Source organism: Lytechinus variegatus, chromosome 4 (genome assembly GCF_018143015.1).
Source record: "Lytechinus variegatus isolate NC3 chromosome 4, Lvar_3.0, whole genome shotgun sequence".
NCBI lineage: Eukaryota > Metazoa > Echinodermata > Echinoidea > Temnopleuroida > Toxopneustidae > Lytechinus > Lytechinus variegatus.
The window spans coordinates 64,040,685-64,053,287 of NC_054743.1; the positions used below are offsets into that span (position 1 = coordinate 64,040,685).

General features: G+C 39.1%; 1 protein-coding gene across 1 annotated transcript; it reads left to right on the forward strand.

The window, feature by feature from the left end:
- Positions 1-5,140: 5,140 nt before the first annotated feature.
- Positions 5,141-10,876, forward strand: LOC121414513 (tubulin alpha-1 chain-like). Its single transcript, XM_041607719.1, has 3 exons — positions 5,141-5,250; positions 9,281-9,503; positions 9,728-10,876. Exons 1-3 carry the CDS (start codon positions 5,248-5,250, stop codon positions 10,858-10,860), a joined length of 1,359 nt encoding a protein of 452 aa, XP_041463653.1. The 5' UTR covers positions 5,141-5,247; the 3' UTR covers positions 10,861-10,876.
- Positions 10,877-12,603: the final 1,727 nt, after the last annotated feature.

The following is a 12,603-nucleotide window of genomic DNA, read 5'->3' on the forward strand; positions in this document are numbered from 1 at the left end:
CAATACTTCAAAAGTAACAACAGTAAAACCTTCCTGCTTTCTTTAAAGCCTGTGTATAGCTTTGGTAAAGGGTCAATAATGTGATTGATAATCGAATATCATCTAATATGACAGTCTTACTGAAACGTAGAGACCGTTAGATATTTTTCCAACTGCACTTCTCTGAGAAAATTTCAAATATTCAAATCTTGGATATATAGCGCCCTCTCTCGGCGATGCTTGTTTTAAATTAAAAAAAATGGGCCTTCAAGCACTTATCTTATAAATTTAGTGATTAGATATCCAAAAGTTACAGACAAAGAACATATCTTGAAAGTTTCAGCCCATTCCATGATTTGGAATAGGATTTAATTGAAAGACAAAAACACACAGATATTTTAATTTGATCGGGCGACCCGATCAAGTTAAATTTCCATGTAAAATCGCAAAATTTATCGTGTAAAACACATTTTCATTTCATATCCTCCACATCATAACTGTTATAGGGCATATCCATTCATATTAGCTAGCAATGAATTGGAATAGTGATAGGTGCATTTTGGTGGATTTACCAAAACTATACACAAGCTTTAAGTAAATTTACTTCTGTAATTATCCTTGACTTCAAAGAAAATGTTAGAATAAAATTGACAATTTTTTTTCTTCTCCAAATCATTGTTTCTGATGTTTTTATTTTTAGGCAGACTGAGTGTTTGCCCAAAGTGTGGAAAGGTGCTGATGGAACTCTTTGAAAATGTAGAGAATGAGAGAGATCATGCTACTAGATTAAGCAAAGAGTGAGATGCAGAACTGGGGAATGTTTCATGAATTTAGTGATCCCCCCAAAAAAATTTAGTTCTGAGCCAATCAGATGCAAGGATTTCAGTAGCTTATAACAAATAGCTATTGGTGGATGAAACGGTTGACGACCATTTCGATGGTAATGCCGATGATAATAGAATGAACCGATTAGCGACGTTTATTGCGATGATGTTAATGTATGAAGACTGCTGATATTTATGTGGAAGTTGACGAAATCTACCAAATACAATATAAGAATGATGTTTATGATTATGTGAGTGGCGATGTTTATGATGATGTTGAAGTTGATGAGGGGGATGATGATGATGATAATGATGTTGATGATGATGCCGGTGTTGATTTTGTGGTAATGCTCATGTTAGTATCATGGATGATGGAAATTGTGATGGTGGTGACGAGGGTGTAGATGTGCTCGTGATGGTTTTTTTTTATGGTGATGATGGTAATGGCGTCGTAAGTATCGGTGTCTATGATAATAATGAATGTGGCAGTGATAGGAAAAATGCTGCTGCTGATGAAGATGATGATAATGATGGCCTTCGATTATGGTGATTATTGAAATGAATTGAATTTATTTTCATACTTCACAAGATAAAAACTTATAACATAATACAAGAAATACATTTGATTACATAGAAAATACAAAGATAATGGCAGTAAATAAAGTGAAATATGAAGGAACCTGCATAAAAAGCAGAGCTTGTAATGTCTGCAGGTTCCTTAAAGTAATTATGAATTTCGTAAGGAAGGTCGGACGCTAAAGAAAAAAACTACAAAGGAAAAGCCAAAGATTAACGCAAAATCACGGGGTAAAGAATTAGAGGAAAAGTGGACAATGTGAAATATAAGAGGGGGGATGAGCGAAGAGTGAAAAAAAATCAAAAACTATACCACAGTATACCTTTAAAAAGGTACAAATCAAATACATTATATATATTCAGCCAGTGCATCATAACGGTGTCCATAACTGGACAAAAGAAATGATTTCAGTTTACATTTAAACATACTTAGGGATAAACAGCTAGTCATTTCGTTTGGAAGATTATTCCAAAGCCTTGGTCCTTCGAATACAATTGTTCTTTAAGCAAATAACGTACGAGTACGTGGAAGGTGAAATGAGTCCCTTTTTTATGGAGTAGATTGTGATACTAATCATGTTCATATTAGTTTTGGTTTTAATTATCATGTTGGAAGTGGTGATTAGGAGGAGGATGATGATGATGGCGATGCTGATTTTCATGGTGGGTGAGATGATTATGGCAGGGGCCGCGTAACCCGGGGACTGAGGCGCCCCTTTTGCAATAAACGTGTACAAAACCGTAAAATGACCAAGATTGTGATTTTCTATAAGAACATTTTCCCAAGTAAAATTTAACACCCCTAAAAAAAGGTTGTCATTAAAAAATAAAGGTCGATTTGTCCCGCTTAAATTTGGACAAGAACAAAAAAAAGAAGATTGTCAATAAAAAATGCAGGTTATTTCGTAACACGGACGCTTAGACCAGAACAAAAAAAAATAGGTTGTCGATGAAAAATTTAGGTAATTTTGTCCCAGGTACGGTTTGACAAGCAAAAATATAGTCCATTAAAAAAATGCCTGTGATTCTCAAAGGGAGGGGGGGAGCACACACTTGTGTATGAACGACATATTTACATAAAATTATTGACTATCACTCAGAAAGGGGTAAGATTGATAAGATTTTTCGGTATGGGTTGATTACCATGGTAACCTGAATTAGTTTAAAAATTTATACTCTACTTGGATAGGCCTATTAATAACCCCCATTAAGTTTTCTTTCTCGTGAAGTATAGCTGTATATGGTAAACATGATTTTAGTCATTTAAATCATAAACCGAATCTCAATGCTGATGATTATATATCCATTTCAAATTATTATTTCAATTAAAGAACAAAGAATGGTACATTGATCTTTTTTTTGTGGGGGGAGGGGCATGTCAACAAAAAGAGCTTGTTTCCCCCCGATGGCTACAACAGTTTGCCACAAAGGAAGCTTCCTTAGAGGGGTCCTCACAACCCCCCCCCCACACAGTGGCGTACCGTGAGTCATGGCATGGGGGGGGGACCAGCAAAAAATTTGAGTCACTTAGTGAGCGCCCGAAGCGCGCCCAGTTGCTGGGTATACTGGCCTATTAAAGACATTTTAAGGACAGTGCCATCAAACGGAAATGTCTCTCACTGGTCAAATAATGCGAGCGCGTAGCGCGAGCTTAAAATTTTTTATATTCAGACCTAAAAAAGGACATTGTAATCAATCTTTTGTAATCATGATACGTACTTGTCTCGCTAAATAATGCGAGCGCGAAGCGCGAGCTGATTTTTTTGGTAAATATTGACCCCCAAATAGGAAGATTTTAAGGACTATATTTTAGGAATCCATTAAGATTATACACATCTCACTGTAGTAATCTAATGCGAGTGCCAATAAGCGCTTGCTTATTTTGTTAGGATTGCATCTTAACATGCAAATAAAGCACTTGTAATCATGATTAACATACCCATCTCACTAATCAAATCTTTCGCGCTGAAAGTTTAGGAAATTCAGAACTGAAGAGGGACATTTTAAAGCTTTTTTGTAGGAATCCACGAAGACCATACATAGTTTACTAACCAAATGATGCGAGCGCGAAGCGCGAGCTGAAAATTTTTGATATTAAGATTAGAAAAAGGGACATTTTAAGGACTGATTCTAGGAATTCATATTTCACCAATCCACTACTGCGAACGTGAGCACGGACAGGAAATGTTTCATATTAAGACCTTAAAATGGGGCAATCACTATAAGTAGTCATGAAAAAGAAGCATACTATTGTACATAAAACAATAATATTAAACTCGAAGTGCGAGGAAATATATTTGGCAGTTTGGTGTATGTTGACTTGCAAACGGGATTTTTTTAGTATAGCATGATTATATTTCTCGGTAAACAGACAATGCGAGCACCAGGAGCAATGAAGGCCCTGAGCAAATTATGTCTCATAAAGTTATGAAAAAAAAATCTTATGTAATATAAAATAACATAATTATGATATGATCATATGATATGATATAACATTATAATCTTTCCCACTACGTTTCTCTTCCTTACTCCCTCTTTTTCTCCTTTTTTCCCCGTTTTTTTTTTTTTGGGGGGGGGGGGGGGCACGTGTCCCCCCATGCCCCCCGTAGTTACGCCACTGCCCCTACACAGTGAGCGCCAATCAGCTCAGCTCAGAATCCATCTCAGCTTCGGTCAATGGTCAAACCATTGAGCTAATAGCTCCATGGTCAAACGAATAGGTCCATGGTAATAACGGCCAGGGGATTTGATTGTCTTCGTCTTACGTAACGGTAATGCCAGTTTCTCAGTCACGTGCGGCCTCTGTCGCGTGTGCGACCTCAAGCTGAGGACAGACGTGTTTTGTTGCTTGTCAGAGTCTGCTTCAAGCTTCTTGGTCTGTCCTTGAGTTACGTAACACCAAGGACGGACGTTTAGTCGCGTGCGGCCTTCATCTAGCGAGGACAGGTATCCGGTCGTGAGTGACATCCCTGACCTCAAGCTGAGGACAGATCTGTGCGTTTTTCGTGTCTTCTGTAATAATTCCAGGGTCTCGCGTGTCAACTGAGCTCGTCCTTGTGTTATATAACATCAAGGACAGACAACCAGTCGTATGCAGTCCCTGGATGAGCTTTAGATGAAGACAAATGCTTTTGGGATAAGGTTAGAAACTAACTTCAAGAATGTTTCGCTCAGTTAACATGATTAAAGGCCATGAAAGAACATGTATATAAAGCTAATGTATCCAGATATATACCGGGGAGTTGCAACTTCTTGGGAGTCAGAGATACTGCAGTAAAAAATAATAATTTATTTAAAGAAAAACATCCGAAGTGAAATGAAATCTTGTACAAAATTATTTTGATTTCATACATTCATATTTCTACCTACCCACAGGCTTGGAGCTTGAGTCACAAAGTCAGAAATTTTAATGTACCCCGTGTGTTTGCTGTGTCCGTCGACAATCTGTTGCTTTTGAGAACCCGCCTTGTCGTTATATTGCCGACTAAAGGGCATCATTGTAAACCTAAGAAGTCAGAAAATTAGCTGGTGTCCCCAAACAGATCTGATAATGCATTTATGCCGTTGTGCATATTTAAAGAGAACTAAGACGGTATGACACCTTCTCGCTTTGTATTGGCTGACGAGCAACCAATCGTGGCGGAGTGCATCGTTAACCATAGAAACGACTTTTCTTATCTCATATGCATTATACACGGCAACGGAGTTATGGTTTGCCCAAACAGGTGAATAGTAAATAATAACGCCCTCGAGGGGAAACCGTCATTTTGGTTGATTGCTCGCGGCACATCAGACGTCGAAAGCAGTTGCGAAAATTACTGTTCATCTTATTCACACATAACTACTGTTCAAAGACTCAACTTTCATCATGGTAAGACGAATATTTCCTTTAGTACCATCAATAATACTGATTGGTGATAATTTACCATACAGATGATTTACCACTATTGATGTTCATATAAACTTCCTGTCTTGGGATTTGTTTTTTCTCATTTATTCACTTTATCAAATGCCAGGAATTCAAATTCAAATATATTTCACCCGATTTTGTAACAAATTTTTCGCAATCTTCATTCTATTTTCGATAAACTTCTTTACATTCAATTAGGAATAATACTATTTAAATTGTACATTTGAGTGGTGTTTTACTCATTATTTTGTGAAGTGTTTCATACTGTAATATTCATTTCACGTTTTTATTGTTAATTTAAAAACTTCCAAGAATTTTGTCATGAATGACCATTTCAGCCAAAATATGAAGTATTTTTTTGCAGTATTCATTTCCTATTATGATTCTTTTAGAAATAGTAAAACAAAATTAAACACGAAATAATATCAATAATTTCATTTGATTTTTCGAGCAATTTGTGCGATATTCGACGAATCGTTTCTTGATAAACCAGGTTTCTCATTGACAATCGCGGAAGGGGGAAAACAGTCAAAATTTCCCCCAATCCTATAACTTGTTTGCTAACAAAGATCTACATGTATAAACCAAACCAGATTCATAATCTCATTATCATTTCATTTGTATTTCAGAAGCAATTGTTTTAGAAACTTTGATTTTAATGATAATAATAATGTGACTTATAAAGCGTCAAATCCTCTCTGTAGAGTGCTCAAGGCGCATGAAGAGCTAAGACTTAAATAAAAAATAAGTTATTAGAAGATTTTTGAAAGTTTCGACAGAGGTAAGTTTTTCCTATGTCTTCAGAAAGGTTATTCCACAAAGTGAGGCATGCAAAAGCAAATGATCTTTCCCCCCAAGTGTTTGAACAATTTCAATATCATAGAGGATAATTTACTTTTGGTGAGAGAAATTTTAAGTTTCGTCTGTTGCATGCATTCTTTGAAATGAGATAGCGGTACATCTAAGCCAAACAGCTCGTTTGATATGAATCTGAAAGTCTCCACATACACTGTTAGAAAATTTTCCTTAAAATAAAAGAAGTTCCTGCAGCAGAGTCTCGAGAACACCTGTAATCTTACCAGATTGCGTAATCTTACAGGAAATCGGTATTTGGTGTATGGAATCTTACAAATTTCCTTAAACAAAACACCCTTTTCCCCTTTTAAACACACTTGTTCTATAAAATTGCAGAAAAATTCATATTTTATTAATTGTTTATGAATTTACAGATCGATTCTGTTAAATTGCTTTCTGCAAAATCTTCTCTCTTTTCTGTAAAATCGCGGCTTTTTTAACAGTGTACAGACAATGAGCTGGCTAATCAGTAATTGGAGTTTGTTAAATACTAATGGCAAGCCAAAAATGCATGTATAAATTGAGAAATTTTAATTGGACTAACGAGATTCCTCATTGAACCGTTGCTACAACATCTGTCTTGAATAAAACAGAGACCGTTATCACGAAATGTACCCGGAAAATCAGAGCCGTGCAAATCCTGAATTCTATCATTTGATTTCTCGCATATTCCCATTATTGGCTATGCACATATTTGCCAACCTGTCTGTTAGTGCAGTCCAAAGTACAGGATATATCTCGAAGTAGAAATCACCCCATTTGATGTTATCTCTTGGAAACCACAAATATTGATTATGATTTTCATGATCCGTGAACTTTGCATGCAACGTTCAAATTAAAGCAGTTGATCAATTGGTTTCAAGGGCCCATCACGTGGCAAAGGCTATAACCTGTCTATACCAAACACGCGTCGAATTTCCTGCTGAAAATGCTTAGAAACGTGAAATATGAATACCATTACAAGGGAATTCAAGAAAGTCCATGTGGGCTTGATAGTTAACATATTTTACACAAAAACATGTGAGAAAAAGGAAAAATTCTAAAAAAATAATCATTAACCTTAGATTCATTGGTTGACTGGTATTTTGAAAAAGAGATTGACCAGTATGTTTATGAATAGAAAGTAATTTTTTTTACAGTACACACGTTGTATTGAAGTCATTTACAAGAAGACAAACAACACCTTCAGAGAATATTGGTAAAACGGATTTGAGAATGCTGAGTCGTAGTATATCTCAGACATGGATAAGCTTATTCCTTATCATGATCATTATATCTTGGGCATGGATAATATTCATAACTTATTATGCTTGCCGTCAGAATTTTATCAGAAGAATTCCATAAAATCAAAGATAGATTCTTTCGAACTGATAGCTCCTGGCGACTTGACATGGCGTTATCTGATAATCATGATAATAGTGGCCATAAAATTTTCAAACGACTCATCTTTGATCAAGAAGTGTAAATATCTTCATTGATTACCCCCATGCTTTACGTGACATCACCATCTATACTCCGTGTGCCATCGTAGCAACGGAATAAACTAAAAGTTTACGCGTGCAACGTCACGTTTTACGGCAAGTCGCGAGGAGATATTAAGTGTATGAATTGAATGTGAAAGGGTGAATCATATCAGAAAATGAGAAAGATATGTATTTCATTGATATCTAAAACTTTATCTTAAAATCATATTTCCAATCTACGTTGTTTGAAATGTCAGAAAGTTATTTACCCCATCTCCCAGACCCTCACAATTATCACTGTACAGATATTTTTTGTTAGGATACTGCTTGGTGTAGGTTGTGCCGTTGTAGTAGGTCAATAGTTGGTTGTGCTGACAACAATGGAGCATTTCACGAAACTAGTCAGTGCTGTTCAATGACTATTTGTTATAAGCTACTGAAATACTTGCATGTGATTGGCGCAATGCACAATAGTAATTGAAATCTATGACTACTTGTTTCATGATATGATTTCCATGCTGATGACAGATACATCAATCCAACTTCCCGATTGTGTCAACTTTGAGACTATCAAATCCGAACTAAAGACCTATCTTTTCTAGCAACTTTTGAATAATGTGTGACATATTTGGGAGCTGGCGCCTTTGAATGATTTTTACAGACATAATTATGGAGCTATACAAATGCTGTTAATCATCATCATCATCATCGTCATGATGATCAACATCATCGTCATAATCATCATCATCATCATCACCACCACCACCGTCATCACCACCACCACCATCATCATCAGCGCCATCGTCATTATTATCATCATCACCATCACCATCATCGCCATCATTATTATCACCATCATCATCATCATCACCATCATCATCATCATCATCATGACCTTGTGCAGAAAGAAAGGGTTGATGGGGGAAGGTTGGCAATCATAAATTACTTGCCCCTCCCCCTTACACGTATAATGCCCCTCCCTCTTACATGTATGTCAGGTATGCTGTTCAATGTTACGTTATCGCGTACAATTATAATTGTACAACGCCTACTTAGCTTGTTGTACGCGATCAAATGGGAGGCTGAATGTCACACATTCGTACCGTTGCACACAAGACGTACCATCCAAAATGTACCGTCCAAAATGTACCATTGCACGGCTTTAGGAGGTGACGTCACAATGCGATTTCATTGAATAAGGTAACAATGCGCGTACAGCCCGCTGGCTAAATGCGCATGCTGTCCAAGATCATGTGCGCTTGTGGGCCCGGCTTGTGGGATTTTGCTTTTTGCTTTCAATATTTTTGCTCCCTTTTCATAGATTACTGGAGGGAAAAACTCTTGTGTTTTTTCATATTTTCGCTAGATTCCGAGGCGTTGTACAACACAAATAGCGAATATTCTTATTCGTGCAATGGTGCGAGATTTCGCATTCGGTGAAAGAAAGAAACGCTCTATTCAACTCGGCTAACGCCTCGTTGAATAGAGCATCTTTCTTTCACCTCATGCGAAATCTCGCACCATCGCACTCATGCCTATTCGCTATTTGTATAATGTTCACTAAATTCCAGCTACAATAATCTTCTTGTCATGAAGTCACCTCCAAATTAGAACATTATTGGATTTGGAGTAATCCACATTCCACATAACCCCCTTTCCATATTTCTTTTCAGCGTGAATGTATCTCTATCCACGTCGGCCAGGCCGGAGTCCAGATGGGCAACGCCTGCTGGGAATTGTACTGCCTTGAGCACGGCATCCAGCCTGATGGTCAGATGCCCTCAGACAAGACCATCGGAGGTGGTGATGACTCCTTCAACACATTCTTTAGTGAGACTGGAGCTGGGAAGCACGTCCCCCGTGCCGTATTTGTCGATCTCGAGCCAACCGTAGTTGGTAAGGTTACCTTCCAAGGATTCATTTATAATAAGCTCTTAAACATGTCAAATGCCGTTTCGTTTCATGAAGAAAATGCTGAAATATGATATTCATGTTATTTAACTTAATATATTGGGTGGATAATTTTGAACACTGAGATCGAAAATAATCTATTTCCCCATAAACATGTCCAAACACGACGATAATAATAACAACACCTATACAATATGATGTAATTTCAGATGAAGTTCGCACTGGGACCTACCGTCAGCTATTCCACCCTGAGCAGCTGATCACCGGCAAGGAGGATGCTGCCAACAACTACGCCCGTGGACACTACACCGTCGGAAAGGAACTGATCGATATTGTCCTGGACAGGATCAGGAAGCTGGCTGACCAGTGCACAGGTCTCCAGGGATTCCTCATCTTCCACAGCTTCGGTGGTGGCACCGGCTCTGGCTTCACCTCTCTGTTGATGGAACGGCTCTCCGTCGACTATGGAAAGAAGTCCAAGCTCGAGTTTGCCATCTATCCCGCTCCCCAGATCTCTACGGCTGTTGTCGAACCCTACAACTCAATCTTAACCACCCATACCACCCTCGAGCACTCCGACTGCGCCTTCATGGTCGACAACGAAGCCATCTACGATATCTGCAGACGAAACCTTGATATCGAGCGACCTACCTACACCAACTTGAACCGTCTCATCGGCCAGATCGTCTCCTCCATCACTGCTTCTCTGAGGTTCGATGGCGCCCTCAACGTCGATCTTACTGAGTTTCAGACCAACTTAGTGCCCTATCCCCGTATCCATTTCCCACTTGCCACATATTCACCAGTCATCTCTGCTGAAAAGGCCTACCACGAACAGCTGACCGTTTCCGAGATCACTAACTCTTGCTTTGAGCCTGCCAATCAGATGGTGAAGTGTGACCCCCGTCACGGCAAATACATGGCCTGCTGTCTTCTGTACCGTGGTGACGTCGTCCCAAAGGACGTCAACGCCGCCATCGCTACCATCAAGACAAAGCGTACCATTCAGTTCGTCGACTGGTGTCCAACTGGCTTCAAGGTTGGTATCAACTACCAGCCACCTACCGTTGTCCCTGGCGGTGATCTTGCCAAGGTTCAGCGTGCCGTCTGCATGTTGAGTAATACTACCGCCATTGCCGAGGCTTGGGCCCGCCTCGACCACAAGTTTGATTTGATGTACGCCAAGCGCGCCTTCGTCCATTGGTACGTCGGAGAGGGTATGGAGGAAGGAGAGTTCTCTGAGGCTCGTGAAGATTTGGCTGCTCTCGAGAAGGACTACGAAGAAGTCGGCGTTGATTCCGTCGACGCAGAGGGAGAGGAGGAGGAAGCTGATGAGTATTAGAAGTAGCACTATCTGGTAGCCTCGTAAAGATTGGCAGCGGGCGGGGGGGGGGGGGGGGTGAGGCGTGAGTCGGTGTTCCGAAACTATGTTTACATATTAAATCACTTATTCATTGCTCACTCGATCCCTTTGGCTGTATCCATTCTTCGTATCAAGCAATTTACAAAAATTAAATGTTTGTCCTCCGTTCTATTTACATTCAGTATGTTCAGGTTATGATAAGAGAATTTATTCAGCCTCCAAAAATCATAAATATCGATGGATTTAGTAAATTAGAAGGGCGAACATACATATCACCACCAGCGTAATGCTATCACAGTATCATGATCATTATGTTTGACGACCATGATCACGATGATGACAATTTGTTCTAATCAATTACCACTTTTCGAAGCTCATATCTCATTACTATCATGACTATGGATTTCCAGCTATAATCATCAGTGATTTTGTAACGGCCAACCCTATATAAGAGTTGGTTACAACGAGCAATAAATGCACAGGTCGTGCAATATTTCATTTTGTTTTTAACTTTCTCTCCCACGATAAATTTTCAAGCAACAAGGCAAGCTACATTATTTTGCCAAACAGGCCTACTATAAGATCATATTATCAGTGGCATATGAAATTCAACCATAAACGTTTTTCCCCTTACCACACTGAGAGTGTTTAAGCGACTTTACGTTAACTGACGGGAAAGTTCCTGAGATCTTGAAATACTAAATGTATAATAGAATTCAGCCGAACATGAAATTACATATATTTATATATTGCCTTTACGCAAGGTGACCTCTGATTTTGGTGCCTGAATAAGACCATGAAAGTGCAAGAGATAGAGAACAGTATCGTTGCCAGGTATCCTTGTCGCATGCAAAGAACGGATGTTCCATTTGGTTTTATTCCATTAACATGATTAAGTATTTATCATTCTCGGGAACCCCCCCCCCCTCTTTGACGTAACTTCCCTTTTGACTAGTGGGCCAATCTTGCGGGGGGGGGCACTTGAATTTGGAAAGGATGGGGTGTGTGGCCTCAAACTCTGAAACCATACCCTTAAGAACGGAAGTTGCGAAGTTAGGTGTGTTAGGTGGCCCTGTGCAAAAAATATGGGTGCTTGGGAACTGACTCCTGAAATGAGGAGTTAAAGAACGGGGAAGAACGGGTTGAACGGGTGGCAAAGGCATGAAAAGAGGCTCTTAATGGTTTCATATACCCATACTGCCATTATGTGCGAGCGCCCCCCCCCCCCCCCCGGCTACTCTATTCAGGATCACGGCCGTTTGAGAATTATTATGTGTAAATTAGTATGAAGTCATTATAGGTTTCTCGTATGTTAATCGCCACTTTAAATTTTATCCTTTTATTCTGAATGCTAAACCTTGAATTGTTAATGTTTCGTGTATAATGAAGGAACTAAATAAACCTTGAGAACTTTCCTTTATCGTTTGTGTACATGAACGATTTTGACACCCTCTCGCAACAACAATATGACAACCAAACCAGCATGAGTCGTGTGACTTCTGTATATGTTTGTATCAATATGAGCTATATCAAAAGGAAAACGAGAAAAAAAGTGAGGTAGACAGAGAGGGAGGCAGGGAGGGAGAGAGAGAGAGTGAGGGGGATAGAGGGGGGAGGGGGAGAGAGAGGGGGAGAAACTAGGGATATCGAGATGAGAGGAAAAGAAAAAAAGAGAGAAATAGAATGAAAAAAACGAAAAGAGCATGAAGAGGGAAGGAGGCT